General features: G+C 53.3%; 1 protein-coding gene across 1 annotated transcript in view; it reads right to left on the bottom strand.

Annotated features, from left to right (window-relative positions):
• Plcg1 (phospholipase C, gamma 1) overlaps positions 1–17253 on the bottom strand; it is a 34871-nt gene that overhangs the window by 1778 nt on the left and 15840 nt on the right. Inside the window, exons 2-29 of the mRNA XM_013010898.1 lie at positions 13803–13955; positions 13628–13721; positions 13427–13474; positions 11477–11561; positions 11299–11382; positions 11025–11059; positions 10765–10837; positions 10567–10668; positions 10225–10343; positions 10055–10140; positions 9860–9980; positions 9036–9204; positions 8758–8880; positions 8572–8673; positions 8296–8483; positions 7789–7989; positions 7595–7714; positions 7326–7506; positions 6167–6244; positions 5379–5482; positions 5096–5192; positions 4788–4857; positions 4102–4259; positions 2674–2770; positions 2304–2528; positions 2072–2220; positions 312–426; positions 66–227 (exon numbers count right to left, since the gene is read on the bottom strand). Of these exons, the coding sequence (XP_012866352.1) occupies positions 66–227; positions 312–426; positions 2072–2220; positions 2304–2528; positions 2674–2770; positions 4102–4259; positions 4788–4857; positions 5096–5192; positions 5379–5482; positions 6167–6244; positions 7326–7506; positions 7595–7714; positions 7789–7989; positions 8296–8483; positions 8572–8673; positions 8758–8880; positions 9036–9204; positions 9860–9980; positions 10055–10140; positions 10225–10343; positions 10567–10668; positions 10765–10837; positions 11025–11059; positions 11299–11382; positions 11477–11561; positions 13427–13474; positions 13628–13721; positions 13803–13955 (3339 nt within the window). The remainder of the gene's footprint in view (positions 1–65; positions 228–311; positions 427–2071; positions 2221–2303; positions 2529–2673; positions 2771–4101; positions 4260–4787; positions 4858–5095; positions 5193–5378; positions 5483–6166; positions 6245–7325; positions 7507–7594; positions 7715–7788; positions 7990–8295; positions 8484–8571; positions 8674–8757; positions 8881–9035; positions 9205–9859; positions 9981–10054; positions 10141–10224; positions 10344–10566; positions 10669–10764; positions 10838–11024; positions 11060–11298; positions 11383–11476; positions 11562–13426; positions 13475–13627; positions 13722–13802; positions 13956–17253) is intronic.

The raw sequence follows: 17253 nt of genomic DNA, 5'->3' as shown, positions 1-17253 counted from the left end.
GCCAAGGGCCCAGCCCCACCCCAGCAGCAAGGTCCCAGGGCACTGTGTCAGCGAAGGGCCCTCACCAGTCTTCAATCCCTTTACTGGGAAAGTAGCCTGAGCCAAGAAGTTCTGGTCACTAAACATGTCTTCCTCATATACCACAAAGCGAAGGAAGGCAAATTTAGGGTTACTAATCTGGAAGTGAAAGGGCTTGGCAGGCCATACAGGGTTCAGACCATTGTCCACTGTGAAAGCAAGGAAAAAAGATGAGGTACCCAGCAAGGAGAAGCTTTTAGCAGCCCAGGAGAAAGAGAACGGTCCTGACTTACCTACGAACTCTGTCTTCTGCTTAACGCTGTCATACTCAGCCCCAGCTACCTCAATCTCCACGAAAGGACACACAATGCCCCGGCCATTCTTTGGCAGATGCCGGGCCCCCAGTACCTGTAAGGCAGGTGGAGATGAGACAGGAATTGTCTTACTGTTCTTGTCATTACCATAACCACCGCTCAGAACAAACCTATGTGGAGGGAGTGCGCCCTCTGCTGGGCCCTAAGAACTCTGCCCATAAATCCACAAATCAGGGCCCCAAGTCAGAGCAGCTGCCAGCTGCCTATAAAAACCTAATCTCTACGTGCTAGATGTGGAGCTGTGACTCAAGTGATAGAGACCTAATCTTGAGCTAAAAAGCTCAGGAATAGCCCTAAGTTCAAGCCCCAGGACCAAGACCAGCATGCACCCAAGTATGTACGCACGTACGCACGCACGCACACACAAATCTAAGCTCTAACCAAAATATTTCACATAAGTTTTGCAATCTACCTCATGTTAAATCTGTGTGTTTCAATAAAGAATTTATTTTGCCAGTCCTGGGGCTTGAACTCAGGCCTGGGCTCTGTCCCTGAACTTCTTTTGCTCAAGGCACAGCACCACTTCTGTATATGTGGTACTGAGGAATCGAACCCAGGGCTTCATGCATGCTAGGCAAGCGCTCTACCACTAGGCCACATTCCCAGCCCCTGGAAATCTTTTATATTGCTTCCTATTAGGGAAGTTCATCAGTGGCTCTGCACTTACCCTAGGTGTGCCCGACTTGGCCCCCATACCACACTCTTCCTTCAAGCTTTCCCAGCTTGTCTCTCCCTCCCCCTGCCCCAGGCTAGCCCTTGCCACAGCTTTTCACCACAGGCATGCTGGGGGCTGAAGGACTGAGGGCAAGGAGGCCCTGGGCCATGCGAAGCCCAGCTCTGGCTTACTCTTGTAAATGGGCACCGGGCTAACCAGGTGCTTTTGTCCTCTGTCATCCTGACCAGCCTATTCTGTTAGTGGGTGGTTTCCCACAGGGTGGCCTTCCTGGAAGCTTGACTCCTTAGTGCCAGGAAGTGGCCAGTCAGTCCAGCTGCCTCTGAGATGCCAAACGCACAGTGGGGAGGGGACCCTTGCAGACTTTCCACCTCAGAGGAGGAGGATTCTTCTTGAGCTTGTGACTCCCCTCACCTATACAAGACTTCTCTAGAAGTATGCAACTGCTTCTCCTGGCTATGTTTCTCCCCACATGCTGAATGACCCCCAGCCTGGACTCCTGAGATATCCCCATTCTTTTTTTTTTGGCCAATCATGGTGCCTGAACTCTGGGCCTGGGCGCTGTCCCTCAGCTCTTCAGCTCAAGGCTAGCACTCTACCACTTGAGCCACAGCACCACTTCCGGCTTTTTCTGCTTATGTGGTGCTGAGGAATCAAACCCAGGGCCTCATGCATGCAAGGCAAGCACTCTACCACTGAGCTACCTTCCCAGCCCCCATTTTGTTGTTGTTGTTGGTTGTAGGGCTTGAACTCTGGGCCTAGGCGCTGTACCTCAGCTCTTCAGCTCAAGACGAGCGCTCTCCCACTTGAGCCACAGCACCATTCCGGCTTTTTCTGGTTATATGGTGCTGAGGAATCAAACCCAGGGCCTCATGCATGCAAGGCAAGCACTCTACCACTGAGCCACATTCCCAGCCCCAACATCCCCACTCTTAACAAGCACACCACTAACATCTCTCAGCTAAGAGCAGCCCCTTCCCACGGAAAACCCATGAACACCACCTACCTCGATGCAGATAGCGCAGGGCTCTAGTCCCCGGAGGCTGCTCTTGTCAAACGGGTCAAAGGCCTCATCTCGCATGGTGCTTGGTTGCAGCACGTAGCCACAGTGCCCACCCGCCATGAAGAGGGCCTGGTTCATTTGCATAGGCTTGTCTAGAAGAGTGGGGTTCCAATGTGTTCTAGTCCAACTGCCCAGATGCGCCTCCCCACTGTCCCCCATAGGGGGGTCTCCTCACCTGGGGTCTGGAAGTTGAGCGCTACAAGTTGACTGCCACAGATCCACATAGGCAAAGGGTCATAATTAGAGGAATCCAGCCGCTGGCCCTTGGGGTAGATGCGGGAGAGCTGCAGCCGGTTGTACTGGAGGAACTTCTTGCCTTTGGCCTTGTTCACATACTTCTCAGCCTTGGTTTCCGGGAAGGATGACATATCCCGGTAGCAGGCCCGTTCTGTGCCAATCTCTGAACCAAACAGGGAGAATGCTTACAGAGCCTGTCTGTCCAGGGAGTAAAGGGGGCACTGAACACCCCTCTCCAGCCAGCCAGGGAAAGTGCCTACACCACCAGGCCCCGAGTGCCCACTCATCCCACCTGGGCCTGGCCTTACTCTCTTCATCAAAGGGAACAGGCCGGCAGTAGACGACAAGTTCAGAAAGCTCCAGGGCAATCTTCTTCCTCCTTTCCATCATCTTCCCCTCGGTGAGCTGGTAATACACACAAGGCCTTGTTGTCCCAGGCTCCAGCTCTGCCCAGGAGACGGCTCCTGCCAGCGGTGGGCAGGCCCACACTGTAGGTGCTCTGGGGCCCTCTGACCCCCTTTTATGCAACTTCCGGATCCCGCCAGGCAGTAAACAAGGCAAACAAGGCCTTCTGTCCTCAGCTTCATCTTTTTATGTCCTCAAGGATACACTCGTCCTCCAATCCTCTGAGAAGGTGAAATCCTCACCATCACCAACATGATCTCACAGGGAGCCCAGGGCTGGCCCTGCTCCCTCCCCCCTTCCCCAGCCTCATCCCTGGGCAAACCCCACAAAAACCTCCTGGCTACCTGAGGCTGTACTAAGTCCTCATACCCTGGCTCAGCAACATCTGTGCCTAAGATGATTTTTACGACCTCAGTTTCCCAACAGCAACATGACCCACTTCTTTCCACGCCCAATCTGAGCTGCAGAAACCCACCTAGACACCCTGCCCTGCGTTGACACTACGCCCAGCATGCCACACAGGAGGTCCTCTTACTCATACTTTCTCTTTGCTTTCCAACTAGAGTCAGCATCTGTTGCCTCCACCATTGGGTCTCTTTCCCCAGCACCTCACACTCTAGCCTCAATACATCCTCAGTGCCCACACCCTCTCCACTGGGCTCACAGGTACAAGACACACCCTAGATGCAGTGGGATGATGCCTCCAAGCAGGAGTTCCCTTACTCTTGACATGCTTCCTCCTGTTCCCAGGCCAGTGGAACAACCTGCCTCCTCCAGAAGACTAGTGTCTTTCCCACCGTGTAGATCTCTGCCACCACTCACCAAACCCTAGACCCACCTTTCCCTCAGGGAGCTGTTCCTGAGTCTTAGCTGACACCCAACCTAGGCATGTCACTGCCACACCTCAGTATCTGCACTGGTAACACCAGTGGGCACGCTCGGGTTCTTTTCACATCTGACTACCCCTCTGCACATCGGAGACTTGCTATCCCTAGGGGCTGCAGCCTCTCCACCCACCCTGGGCTCACATCCTCACAGCAGGCTCACCCTTTCCCTACCAGCATACCCTTCCAGCCCAGGACATCGCTTATGTTTCCAACTTCCCGCTATGTATCCTCTCCTGGATGACCCAGCACTGCATTTTCAACACTTTCTAAGCACACCAGGCTGCTGTCTATGAGTCTACTCTTCTGGATCCTTCCCTAAGGCAAGGCAAAGGTGAGCTCGGTAAGGCATCAGCAGCCTGCTTTGAAGGGACTAGTGGTGGGAATAGAGGTCTTGGCTGTCCTCCCGGCCCCAGCAGCGCCCTCTAGGCTGCCCCTGGTTCTCACCCTGGCATCTGCGGTCTGCGCCACTTCACGGATCTTCTTCACCCAGTCTTGCAGCTCCTCCTGTGAGTCTGCAGCAACATCTAAGGACCAGTGGGTTACTGATGTCATGCTGATGGAGAAGACGAAGAGCCGGTTGTTCTTGCCCTCAGGACGGATGGCTGGGAAGGTGAGAGAAGACAAGAGCTGGAAACCTCTCTGTCCTCCACCCACACCCAGAGCATTGGCTGAAATGAGCTCTACCTCATCCTCTCTTCCTAGCTGCACCCTGTAAGTGGAGACCAGTATGTGGGCCCATTTTACACTGCAACTCAGACACATCATGGGCAGTTGTGGTAGTACCAGAGCTTCGGTCCAGCTCTACATGACTCACACCCCTGCCTTGGGCCATGTCCCCTTCTGTACTCCCATCTCCGTATCTGTGTTACAACACCTATGTGGCACAACCCATCAACCCTCAGCATCTATGCTATTTATTCTGACTCCACAGTGCCTGGCACAGGGCCAACATGCAAGGGACAAAGCTAGGAGTGACAAAAGGAGCCTGGGGTGGCCAGATAATGGGGGAAATTTAGGTGAGAGCAGCCTCTGGGGTTTCAGCTACTGGCTTCACCTCCAGAAGCATAAGGAATCGAAAGGAGAGCCTGACATTACAGAACAGGGGGTGGGAGAAAGGAATAAGGGCTCACCAATCTGACAGGCTGGCACATCCAAGACCCCCCGCAGCAAGTCCCCCAGAGGGCTGTTCTCGTCCAAGTGCTACAGGAAGCAAAGCCCACAGAATGGTCAGCATGGCTGCCGCGTGCATGTGAAGGGGATGTGTGTGTGAGACAATGCATCTTGCAGGTGTCCCATGATGAGCCCGGCGACACAGGGACAGAGCCACACAGGCTCTGTGCTTGGCCCTCATGCGATAGGTGCGTGTGCTCGCATAGGCCGGACTAGGACTGTGTGTGCTGGAGGCGTGGAGAAGAGAACCAGGACGGGAAAATCTCACCTCCCTCTCAGGCTCCAGAGCTGCAGGGCTGATCATCTCTTCCACATAATTTGATGGGAACCACAGCTGCTTCTTCCCACCATAATCTCCCCTCCACCTGGAGAAGTGGCAGAGTGCTGACCTCTCAGAAACTAACCCAATGCCCACAAGGAAGGCATCCTTTATTGGGGGCTCCCACACCTAAGCCAGGCCAAAGCAGCATCGCTGGTGCACACGTGGGACCTCTTAGTTCCAGCTCCTGTCCCACCACACACAGGCTCCCCAGCCCAGGGAGCAGGCTCACCAGCCCCCGTCTTGCTTCTCCACGTTCTGGATGATGGCGCTCTTGGTGAAGGTAAGCTCATCCTCTCTCTGGGCCTTGTAGTCAAAGAGGGCTTTGACTGCACACTGCAAAAGTGGGATGAACAGGTGAAAACAGTCCCTCTCTGCTACCAGGGCTTCAGGTCTTACCTACGCCTATGCTACCCACCTCTGGGCTCAGGCCAATGGGAGTTGCTAGTGCTGGCAACCAGCCCTAGTAAGGCTGGGAGGGGGAGGGACACTGTCAGGGAAGCTCCAGAGGACTCAGGTGGAATATTCTGAACCCCATCTAGGCCACAAGGTGAACCTTGAGTCTATTCCCAGGAATCAGAGCTGGCAGGAAGGGAAGTTCTGCAGTAGCCCTCCCAAGTGTATCTCCCAGGACCTATAGCCTGTGGGCACAGCTCATGTTCCACTGCTGAAGGCCCCTGGCTGCTGAGGGGGAGGGATAAATAGGGCATAGTCTCCTGTATCTGAGAACGGAGCAAGAGGATCTGCTGTGGCTTATGGCAGAAATGGGGAAGAGGGGACTCCTACAGCAGTTCTGAATAGTCAGTGCCAACACACGAGACAGGACCTAGGGAGGGGGTTGGCCTTGGGAGAGCTGCCGTCATTTGCCAACCACACATCTCTCACAACCTCTTGGGCCTCAGAAAACCACAACCACTACTTCTCCTTACAGACCACAGATGAGCCCAGAACATAGAATTCTAAGTCCCAAACAGCTGGGAACCTTGCCCCCACCTCCTATTTCCAAAAGTGGCTCTGTACCTTGAATGTTGGCATAGGGTTCGCCTCCACATAGAAACCAGGATTGCGTCCCTCGTACAGGGCCCCATAGTCGGGCTCCTAGAAAAAGACATAGTGGGATCTGTTAATGCTCCAGAACCCAGACAAAAAGGAGCTGCTAGCTCCCACAGGCTCCTTCTCCAGCAGAGATGGCTTCCACCTAGCCTTCCTTGCCTGGCCACCAAGTAAGTCTGTCCTCTTCACTGACATGTGGTCATGTCAATGGGACTTCCCAACCCACCTCAGAAGGCCTCAGGCCTGATCTGCACATACTTTTTTTTTTTTTTTTTTGGTCAGTCATGGGGCTTGAACTCTGGGCCTGGGTGCTGTCCGTCAGCTCTTCAGCTCATGGCTAGCTCTCTACCACTTGAGCCACAGAGCCACTTCTGGTTTTCTGGTGGTTAGTTGGAGATAAGAGTCTCGTAGACTTTCCTGCCTGGGCTGGCTTTAAATTGTGATCCTCAGATCTCAGCCTCCTGAGTAGCTAGGATTACAGGCGTAAGCCACCAGCCCCTGGCTTGCACACCCTTATCTAAGGCTTAAAATATGATTCTCAAATCTTCATCTGGGCTCTTAAAGGTCCAAACCCCAACTGTTCATGAGCTATCTGTACCTAGGTCCCACACAAGGACCACATGCTCCATGCTTTTAATCACTGGCTCTCCCTGAAGTCAGAAAACTCCTCCTGCCTCTCCTCTCACCACCCTCCATACCTTTTGGCTCACCACCTGCCTGAGGTGCCACTCCCCTATCCAAGGCCATGAGCTTGGTCAAGGGCCCTCCTGCCCCTTCTGAGGGCCCCTTCTTCTGGCATCCCCCAGAGCGCTCCAGCCATACCATGCAGCCTACTTCCCTTGCCTCTCCAAGCCCAGTGTATGAACATGTTTCCTGCATGCATGTCTCTCCCTGTGCCAACTCCTGGACTCTGTCACCACGCCCCCTTGGCTCATAGAGATCTTTTTGCTTGAACGCTACCCACATCTTGAAGACACAACTCACATCTGTCACTCCCTTCTGGCTTGGCCCCAGCCAAGTGAAAGACCCCCTCCTAAAACTCCTATAACACCCAGAAGGTACTGTCAGACATATCCATGAGATTCTGGGTCTCTTCTGTTCCCGCCATGCCTCCCAGCCCCCTCACAGCAGTGCCGATCTTCTCCAGAGCCTCCTCATTGATGGGGTAGCGCAGCTTCATCTTGCGGTACAATGGGTGCTTCTCATAGTAGCTGATGAGATCGACAAGGCTGTCAAACTCAGAGTTCCCCAGCATCACAGTCTGGCCCTCCTGCTGGACTCGACAGTGCTTGATTTTGCCCTCAGCCCTTCAGGAGAACAGGAAATCACACAAACTGACCGACATGAAGTGCCCAGGCCAGGCTCCCTCTCACACCCCAAGGCTGCACCCCTTACCGGAAGGAGATGGCATACGAATTGGGCTCGCTCCGTTTCCGCACCAGGAAGGCTCCATCACGGGGCACACGCATCAGCATGTGCTCAGCCTGTGTTCTGGTCAGGCTTGAATGGTACCACCTGAGTACAGACAGAGTCAGGCTCTGGCCAGCACCATGCATGTCCCCACCCACCAGCCCTGTCCCCTTCCTCACTCTTTGCTCTCGTGGGCATTGGTCTGTGGGACGGGCTCTGAAAGGCGCATCTCAAACTCATTGCAGCGTAGAGGCACCTGCTGATAGTGTGTGATGAGGTCATAGAGGGCGTCAAAGACAAGGTTGTCGGTCAAGAAGAACTTGGGGGTCCCAGCATCCTGCCGGGAATGGATGCGGCAATGCTGGACTTTCCCATTCCGCCTGAGCAAAGAGAATGAGGAGACTTAAGAAACAGGTGTGGACTCCTCAAATTTTACCCCCGGCAAGGTACCAGTCCCAAAGAGGGGGGACCATTTTCCTAAGGAGCTCAGGTGGGCGAGAATCGTGTGGGAGGCCTTCAAATAGACTGAAAATTCACCTGCTTGTGTGTGCATGTGTGGAAGAGAGTATCTGTATTATGTTCACATACAAGCCTAGACACAAAACCTCCAATGTTAAGCACAGGTATCTCTGATGATGCCGTCCACGTACTCATGCTGACAGAACACACCGTACTGGGATGGTTACCAGAAAGAGAGCGTGTAGTCGCCCACGAAGGTCTCACTCTCCCGCACTAGGAAGGAGCCGTCGGGGGCCCCAGTCTCGATGCAGTACTCGGTGAGCAGGCGCTCGGCAATGTGCCGCCCATCCCGGCCAGCCCCAAGCTTCCCATGGAACCACTTCTCACTGGAGTGTAGCTCTGTGCTCCCACTGGCCTGTTGATGAGAGCAGTCATGGCTCAGACACTCAGCGCCTCTGCCCAGCCCTAGCCATCACAGCCCCAGCCCACGGCCAGCTCCTCACCTCTTTGGGCTCCTCCTCATCCTCGTTGCCCTGATCACTGCTGGTCTCCTCAGAGTAGTAGATCTTGCTGCTGGTCAGAACGAAGTAATGGGGATACCATTCCTGGGAAGACCAAGGGAGGGGGAGCTATAAGCCATAATCCCCCACCTCCTGGCCTCAACCAGCCCAGTCCAGCCCGGGCCTCACATGGTTCACAGGGTCCTCCAGGTACAGAATACCATTCTTGATGGAGTTGCTGATGTCATTCTCAGAGTACATCACAGAGGTGGGCACTTCCTCATAGGCACTGCCCTCAGCCAGCTTCTTGTGCTGGGGGGGGGGGTGGGGAAAAGAGGGGAGAGCAGGCCAGGTCATGATAATACCTGCTCCAGGCCTAGACCCACCACCTCACCTGGGACTAGACCAAGAGCAGAAGCCCTGGCCTGGGCAAGTGTGCTGGGATGTTACGGGCACCTCCACCACACCTTGATGAGGATCTTCCTCTTAAGCTGGTTGGGTGAGGGAAGCCCATCAGCAGCAATGTCCACGGGCTTGGTGAGGAGAGTATCCCCGAGCACCTTCTTGAAGTACTGGGCCATGTTCCGCTGCTGGGCTATGCTACAGTGGTCCTCAATGGACAGGATGACTGGGTATCTGTGGGGCAGCAGTGACAGACTCAGTCCAATCAGTCCCTTACAGAATGGGGTGCTGGGAACCAAAGCCCACAGCACCTCACCCATAAGAGCTTTCCCAGAGAAGAGGTAGTCATAGGTGGGCGGGGAAGGACTCCACAGGGGCAGCTCTGGAGCCAAGGGGTAGCCAGTGCTCTAGAAGGGAGCCTCAGAGAGGGCACAATTACAGAGCTTTCCAACAGTGCAAAGTCAGAAGAGATGAAAGGCAACCTCCAAATGCTACTGCTGGAGGGCTCTGGAGGGCCCCCCCAGGGAGATAAGATTGGTGACGCTACATGTGAGGAGGTGAATAGGGTGCTTGAGGAGTGGCTCGCTCCCAGGAGAACAGGGAAGAGACAATTCCTCGGTTGTGAAGGAGCTGGCAGGACACTGGCCTAAAGACACTATAGTCACAGAAATGCTTCTGAGGTTGAGATGATCTAGGGATGCTTTCTTCAGAAAAGAAAAGAAGGTTGGCTAAGGATGCAGGGTAATGGAGGGGAAAACTTGGTATACGACTGCTTGAACAAGAAGCAAGCAAGCAAAGAGGAAGGCAAAGATGGAGAGTAGGGAGTGGGACCTGGCAGGTGAGGGACAGAGGAGAAGGATGGAGCTGGAGGTCTTCCACATCCACTCACTCTGAGGCCACAAAGGCATGCTCTTTGATGGTGTGCAGAACGTCTGAGAACTTTATCTTGGTGGTAAGGGTGTGCCCATGGTAAATGACAGGCATGCCGTCTGGGCCATCCCAGCAGTCCACTGTGGAGCAACGTCACCATAATCAAACCCCTGGCCCAGGGCCCTTCCCTCCCCGCACCCCAGACCCCACGTACACTCGATGCAGCGGCAGCCCATCCGCAGGCAGCGAGCATAGGCTTCCAGGGAAGACTCGCTGGAGAACTGGTCCCCGGTCAGGTATCTGGGCACACAGAAGAGGTGGTGTAGCCTATGGGCTGGCCATTCTCCCCAGGAGGAGCTGGGCAGTGCTGAGGGAGCTACTCACGTATTGTGTGAGGAGGAGATCCAGTAGTGGGACAGAGGGTTGTTCATGGTGTCTGGGCACACTGCATCCAGCTGAGAGTTCCACACACTGTTCTCTTTGGAGAACAGGAAGGTGACAAACTGTCCAAAAACAGATGTGCAAAGGGCAAGTGAGCCTAGCTGCTGCCAGGATGGAAGGTGGGAGCAGCGGCGGATACTCAGTCTTAACTGAGTTAGTTAGGCAAGGTAGACAGTAGGTAGAGACAAGGTAACATTCCCAAAGAGAATCTAAATCCTTGGGTGCAGGTGGGGCCTGCTTACCTTACCATTTCCTCTGGCAGAAAGTATAGAAAGTGGGGCTTACCTCATCCAGGAAGAAGTATGGCTCCTCGATCTCTCGCAAGGGATCTCGGAGAAAGCTGAGCATGAATTCCTGTACCTGGAGCCGGTCAACAGCCCACAGCTCCTGCAAAGTAGAAAGTGGTGAATGGGTGAGGCCTCCATCTGAGGGGTGAACTCATCCCTCAACCTGACCCAACGCCCAGCCCCAGCCCAGTCTCACCCCCTGGTACTCAAGGAGGAACTGCTGGAATTCTGAAAGAGACACTCGGCAGAGTTCTGGCCGTTCTCCAGTCCTGCAGGGAGAGAAGGTAAGGGCCAGGCAGTCAGCTGGCTAGCATGCCTGATGGAGAAGACAGAGCCTAGCTTCCAGTCAGCATAGCTGCCTAAGATGGTCCAGTATAGCTCCCCCCTCCCCACTACCTCCTACCCGGATCTGGAATAACCCAGGATAGAACCCCAACTCCCCACTTGAAACCAAACCTCAGAGTGCTGGCTTCCAAGAAAGGGAGGTCCATCTGCAGGAAACAGAACCTGGTCAGAGCGAGAGCCCTGGGAAGCCATGCAGGAACGTGGCTCTTAGGAAGAGAGGCGGGCAGCTGATGGGGTAGGTCTCAGGAGGATGCTGGAGCCATGGTACCCACAAGCCCCCAAGCAGGGTAGCAGGGCTGAGGCAAGCAGAGCTGGGGTGGGTGAAGGGGCAAGGGCAGGGGCAAGGGCAGGGGCAGGGCAGGAGCGGGACAGGTGGCTCATGCACCGTCTTCTGGGCGCTGTACATGAGGCTGCGGTACAACTGTGCAAACTGTCCATAGGTGATATCCCCGCTGCGCTGCTCCAGGTCCTACACAATACAGAATGTGACGCCCAGTCAGGCCCGGCTGAGGGGCTCCTGACCTCCACTATTCCGCCAGCAGACAGATCAAAGAGGCTCTTACCGTCAGCCGCTCCCGGAGGAAGCGCATGTTAGGCACCCGGTAGTTGACCTGAGACAGCATGTTTTTCAGGTCCTTGGCTGATATACTGAAAAAACAGACATCTACCTAAGCCCATCTGGAACTAGCTGAACAGTAAACAATTCTTTGGGAAGCTGGATTCCTGAGGGCTAGACTGGATCAGAAGGAAATCCCTTTGAAGGAAATGGGGCAACTGAAGGAAATCCCTTCTTTTCTCTGGGCCTCAGTTTCTTCACTTGAATTTATCACTCTATCAATCAAACCAACAAACAAAAAAGCCCATGATTCTGGCAAGAAGTGACCAGGCTCAAGAAAGTGGGTCAGGCATGACTGGCAGGAAAGACAGTCTTCTAGCATCCCCTGGTGCTGTTCATGCCCACCCCCCCAGCTCATAAGGGGTGGTTGGCTTCAACACAACACTTGAAATACCTTGACCTGCTTTCCTGGAAAACCCCTGGTCAGCACCTCAGTGCTGGGTCAGGGTAAGCCCCGGACAAGAGTCCTGGCCTTCCAGGACTGTTCTGCCTAGGACATGGAGCCAGGATGTAGTCCTGGCAACAAGAGAAGGAAGGCTTTCTTTCCTAGGAAGGGGGTCTGGGAGTAGAGGCCACGTATCCCTTGGCCTGAGAGCATGGCAGGAAGTACCAGTCAACTGCTGTTGAATGCAGGTGATTGCTCTGCATGAGCATCAGCTCATCCACCCTCAGTCCCTCAGGAGGAAGGTGCTAACACTGGTCCCCATTTTCCACTAAGACACATGCTGTCTATCTCCCCTTCCATTTCCCTCTGTAGATTCTTTCCCATCAGTATACAAGGCCCCAGTTCTTCCTGCCTTATCCTGCTTACTTACGTCTCCAGCTGCAGTCCCCCTTCTCCTGGGAGTAACAGCCACATTCCCCTTATGCCCAAGCCGCCCACCATAGGGGTTTCCTTTTACCCTCATCTGCTCTTAGTGGGCTCCATCCATAATGTGAAGTCAGCCACTGTCCCTCCTCCCTCCCCACATGTGCGCCCTGTGACAGCCAACCACCTCCCAAGGTTTTCAGGATCACCTGTACATTCTAACGTTTTCATCTCCAGCCCCGACTGTTCCTTGAACTCATTCTACCTACTGCTGACTCCATGCCTCTTCCTGGGCAACTACCATGCACATGAAATCTCCACCCCACACCAAACTCTGAGCTCCCCACGATGTGTTCCCTCCAGGTTTCCCATCTCAATCAACAACAGCTCCATTTTCCAGTTTTTCAAGCCAAAGAACCTACTGATTCTTTACTCTTTTTTATTTCAAACACCAAAATCAATGTGTTAGGAAATTCACTTTGAGTCTATCTTCAAAATATAGACAAAATCCAGCCACTTCCTATCTACCATTCCCACTCCAGAGAAAGCCTTCATCTTCCATTCAGAATGGTGAAGCAATCACAGTCATCCATAGGCAGCCAGTATGATCCTCAGCAAACTAAGTCACGGTGTGGCACTCATACAAACCTCTCAGCTTCCTGCCTCTCAGATAATCACAGTGCCTTACTGTGTCCACACACAAGGATACCTGGCCTTTGCTTCTCATCTCTTGGCCCTTCTGTCATTCCAGACCTAAAAGCTGTCAACTTCAAGGCATGCCCTCCTTCACTACACTGCCAGCCACCTTGACCCTCAAGGTGTCCTGGCAGACAGCAGTTAGTTAGGCACACCCACTCTGCCCAGTGCAGAATGCACAACATCCTCATGCTGGCCTTTCTTGTCAGCTTGTACCAAGGCCACCAGAGGACTTTCTGCAGAAAGCTATCTGTACCAGAACCCCTTGGCCTACTTCAGACAGGCTGGTCCTTTGGATTATGTTCTTCCGACAGCACTTAAGAGGCACAGCTATCGTTCTGGTAGCCTCTTAACTACCTGCTAGGTGGGTTCAAGTTATAGTTCAGCACCTACCGATCCTCACGATTGCGATCCACCGAGTAGAACTGTTTCCGAAGCCACCTAGAGAGAGAAAAGCTTGAGGTGAGGGCCACTCCTCCAGCTAGGGTGGGTCCTGGGGAAGAGGAGCAGAGGGGTCTGCGTCCAGAGCGGCCTAAAGTCCCTGACCCTGTGCCCTAAGGCCCCACCTCTTGGACCCATCTGGGTGGACCTTACCTCTCAATCTGTAGGGGCGTGGCTGCCTGCAATGTGTCCTCTGTCAACCAAGTTAAGCCTTTGATCCACATGTTGACTTCATCCTCAGACGTGGCTGTGAGCAGAGCAACAGCTGAGCTAAAGGGCAGGGACTGGCAAGCAATCCCCTGGCCTATGCCCTCACTGGGACTCCCACCTTGCAGGCTCAGGGTCTTCAAGCGGAATTCCATTCCATAGAGGATGACAAAGCAGTGTGACTGGTCAGGCCGGAAAGCAGGGTCCTCTTGATAGCGGTCAAAGTCCCGTGAGGTCTTCCCTGGGCGAATCTCCTTAATTTCACGAATATCAACTAGGAAAGTAATGAAGGAGCAAAGGTCAGCCTGGGGCCTCCAAGTCACTGCCCAAAGGAAGGCAGCGTGGTTTCCTCATTCCCACACTCTTCCCCAGGGAGGGAATGAAAAAGAAGACAACTTCCAACCACAGGGGCAGAGCCCAAACCACTCACAGTTATCTGAAGTGATAAAAGAGATGCATCAATCTAAGGTTAGATCTTTGCTAAGGATTAGAGGCCAGAGAGTACGCTCTCTGGGAGACAGCTCTGTGCCAATCCCCTCCCTCACATTGTTTCCTTGTTGAGAATATAGGCTAGATGCTTGGACCTGAGAAAGAGATGGATTCAATGGGAACCCTACTCTGTTGGGTGCAGACTGCTTTCTGACAACATACAGCATACATAAACCAACTGTAGACCCAGAGGTCAGAGCTGAGAAGGCCCACAAGGGGCTCTGGAGACCAGAGCCCAAACTCAGCAGACTCAGGCCCAGAGATCTGGGAATGACTGAAATGTCTCACATCTTAAAGACATGCCCATAGAAGTCTCAGCCATAGCAGACCCTTCTACCCCACCTGTAGCAGTAGCATCACTGTTGATCTAACCCCTAGGTTCTAATCCATGACGGTAAAGGGCCCTATTCCATCCTCAGAGCAAAATTCCCTGGCCTGTCCTCTAGCTGGAAACTCTGACTCTGCTACCAATGGTCCCACCCCTAGTTCTCACCAACCAGCCACTCTTCCTGACTTGTGAATCTTCATGAGACATTGCTCGGACTCCTGGAGGTCCCATCCATTCCCCTCCCAAGACTGCCCACTCCCACCCTAATTAGGATCTGTTCCCTTTATGACCTTCAAGGCTGTGATAGGGCTCAGAATTTATCTTTAAGCTTTTGCCTTCCTTTCTTCTCTACTCCATCCAACTGAAACTGGACCCACAGCTTTTGGTCCCAATTTCATCCTAGTCCTTGGCCTGGCTCCATACTCCCAGGATCTATTCATTCACTAACTGGGGCTTTCCTCTGTATTAATCATGTTGCTTGTGCATTTGCTCATCTCCTCACCCAGAGCTCCTCTAAATGTTTGCTGAATGACTGAGTGAACAAATGAGAAAAAGTAGCCATGTGGTCAGGAAGGAGCAGTGAAATAGGGCTGGAGTAAAAATGAGACGTTGTATTCAGATAGAAAAGAAAGAGGGAGGGGCTGGGAAGGTGGCTCAGTGGTAGAGCGCTTGCCTTGCATGCATGAGGCCCTGGGTTCAATTCCTCAGCACCACATAAGCAAAAAGAAAAAAGCTGGAAGTGGCGCTGTGGCTCAAATGGTAGAGTGCTAGCCTTGAGCTGAAGAGCTGAGGGACAGCACCCAGGCCCAGAGTTCAGGCCCCACGACCAGACCCAAAAAAAAACAAAACAAAAAAAAAAAGAAAAGAAAGAGGGAGAACTAGGTCAAAAAGACTCAGCCTGAGAACAGTTTCCAAAGATGTAAGGGGAAATGCCCAGATCAGAAACTGCAAAACAACCACAAACTCTGCCCTTTGAAACAGAAACCAGAATGCTTTTCCGGTGTAAAGCTGATATCACCCCCTCCCACATTTTTTTATGAAGGTACATGAATGTGTGTGCACTCATGCACACATGTGTATACACATACGTACGCAGGCACAGGCACGCGTGTGCGTGCGCGCGCACACACACACACACACAGGTCAGGGTTTGCATGATCTTTAACAGGGGACTTTTCCTTCTGATGCTCACCAGACACCAGAGATAAAGCACAATGATGTGGTTGACACTTTGCAGGCAGCTGCAGGGCTAGTCCTAGGCCTCTTGCCAGGTCACATGCAGGCCCCCTAACCACAGCACACATGCAGAGAGTGGATCCTAGGTAAGCCCCAGGCTGTCCTGTATGTTCCAGCCTGAAGGGTAATAACCAGGCAAAGAGCAGCTGGAGGCCAGGCATCCTGCATTCCTAAGCCCCCAGCTGGTCTCTTATATTTCCATAAGGAGAAACCAATGTGGTTTGATGCCTTCTGAGTCCATCAAGCCAAAAGGAAGCTGAAAAGGACCTGGCAGCAGTGAGATACTCCGCTGTCCTCTTGGAAAGAACACCCTTGCCTCCACAAACAAATGCAGTATGGTCCTTCCTGAGAACTGCTATCAAGTGAAAGAGACTCCCTCGTCAGACACGTCCTCTGCCTTAGTAGCAGCTGGGAAGAGGAGGTTGAGTCAGCCCAGTATGGTCTGAAGCAGACCCTCTATGGGCCAGGAAGGACACTACCAGAATTGGGAGTTTGGGGAGAAGACTGAAGACCCAGCTTCTTCCTCCACAGTTTCACTGGAGACCAATGCTCAAGGAAACACTAAAGAAAAGAGCTGAGAGCCAGGCGCCGGTGGCTCACGCCTGTAATCCTAGCTACTCAGGAGGCTGAGATCTGAGGATCGCGGTTCAAAGCCAGCCTGGGCAGCAAAGTCTGTGAGACTCTTTATCTTCAATAAACCACTAGAAAACCGGAAATGGCACTGTGGCTCAAGCGGTAGAGTGCTCGCCTTGAGCTGAAGAGCACAGGGACAGTGCCCAAGCCCAGAGTTCAAGCCCCACAACTGACCAAAAAAAAAAAAAAAGAAAAGAGATGAGATACTGAGCCTGCTCAGGAGACAAGGGTATGAGAAGGAGTCGCTCTCTGAGGGCAATGGCTGGATTCCACAACCAGAGGGCCACCCAAGGTGCACAGTGATGACAAAGCCTGAGTGGAGGCTCATCCCAACCTGAGAGGGCATTGCTCGCCAGTCCAGCCCGTCAGGAGCTTCCACACACCGACTCCTCCAAGACCAGAGCTCCACGCCAGGATCAGGAATGGCATGGGCAACGCTATTCCATACATGGCTATGGGTAGACCATGATGAGATAAGCTGCCTGGGGTAGTGAAGGAGGCCCAGTCTCTTACATTTAACTTCCCACAAACTGATGAAGAAACTCAGCCCTCCTTGAGAGACTCTGGAATGATGATTGACCACTGTGCTGGTGCCAAGGACCAACATCACATGCCAGCTCTGAGGGCTAAGCACCTTTTCAGAGTCAGGCTGCGTGATACTCCAAGTGAAATCCTGGGCTCTGCTCTGCTCTGCTCCATGCCCGATGAAAATCTGCCTCTTCGCACTCCTTCAGAAAGCCTGTCCTGACCATCTGCTTCCTCGAGCTGCCAGGCCCAGCAAGGAGGACCACGTGGATCTTGCATTGCAGCTGTGAGGCTCTGGCAGATCTTCACTCCTTGAGCAAAGGAACTCCTTTACCTTACAAGGTTTCTGTGAAGGCCTTCT

This window comes from Dipodomys ordii, unplaced genomic scaffold (assembly GCF_000151885.1).
Source record: "Dipodomys ordii isolate 6190 unplaced genomic scaffold, Dord_2.0 Scaffold13, whole genome shotgun sequence".
Taxonomy (NCBI): domain Eukaryota; kingdom Metazoa; phylum Chordata; class Mammalia; order Rodentia; family Heteromyidae; genus Dipodomys; species Dipodomys ordii.
This window is presented reverse-complemented; position numbering and strand designations above follow the sequence as displayed.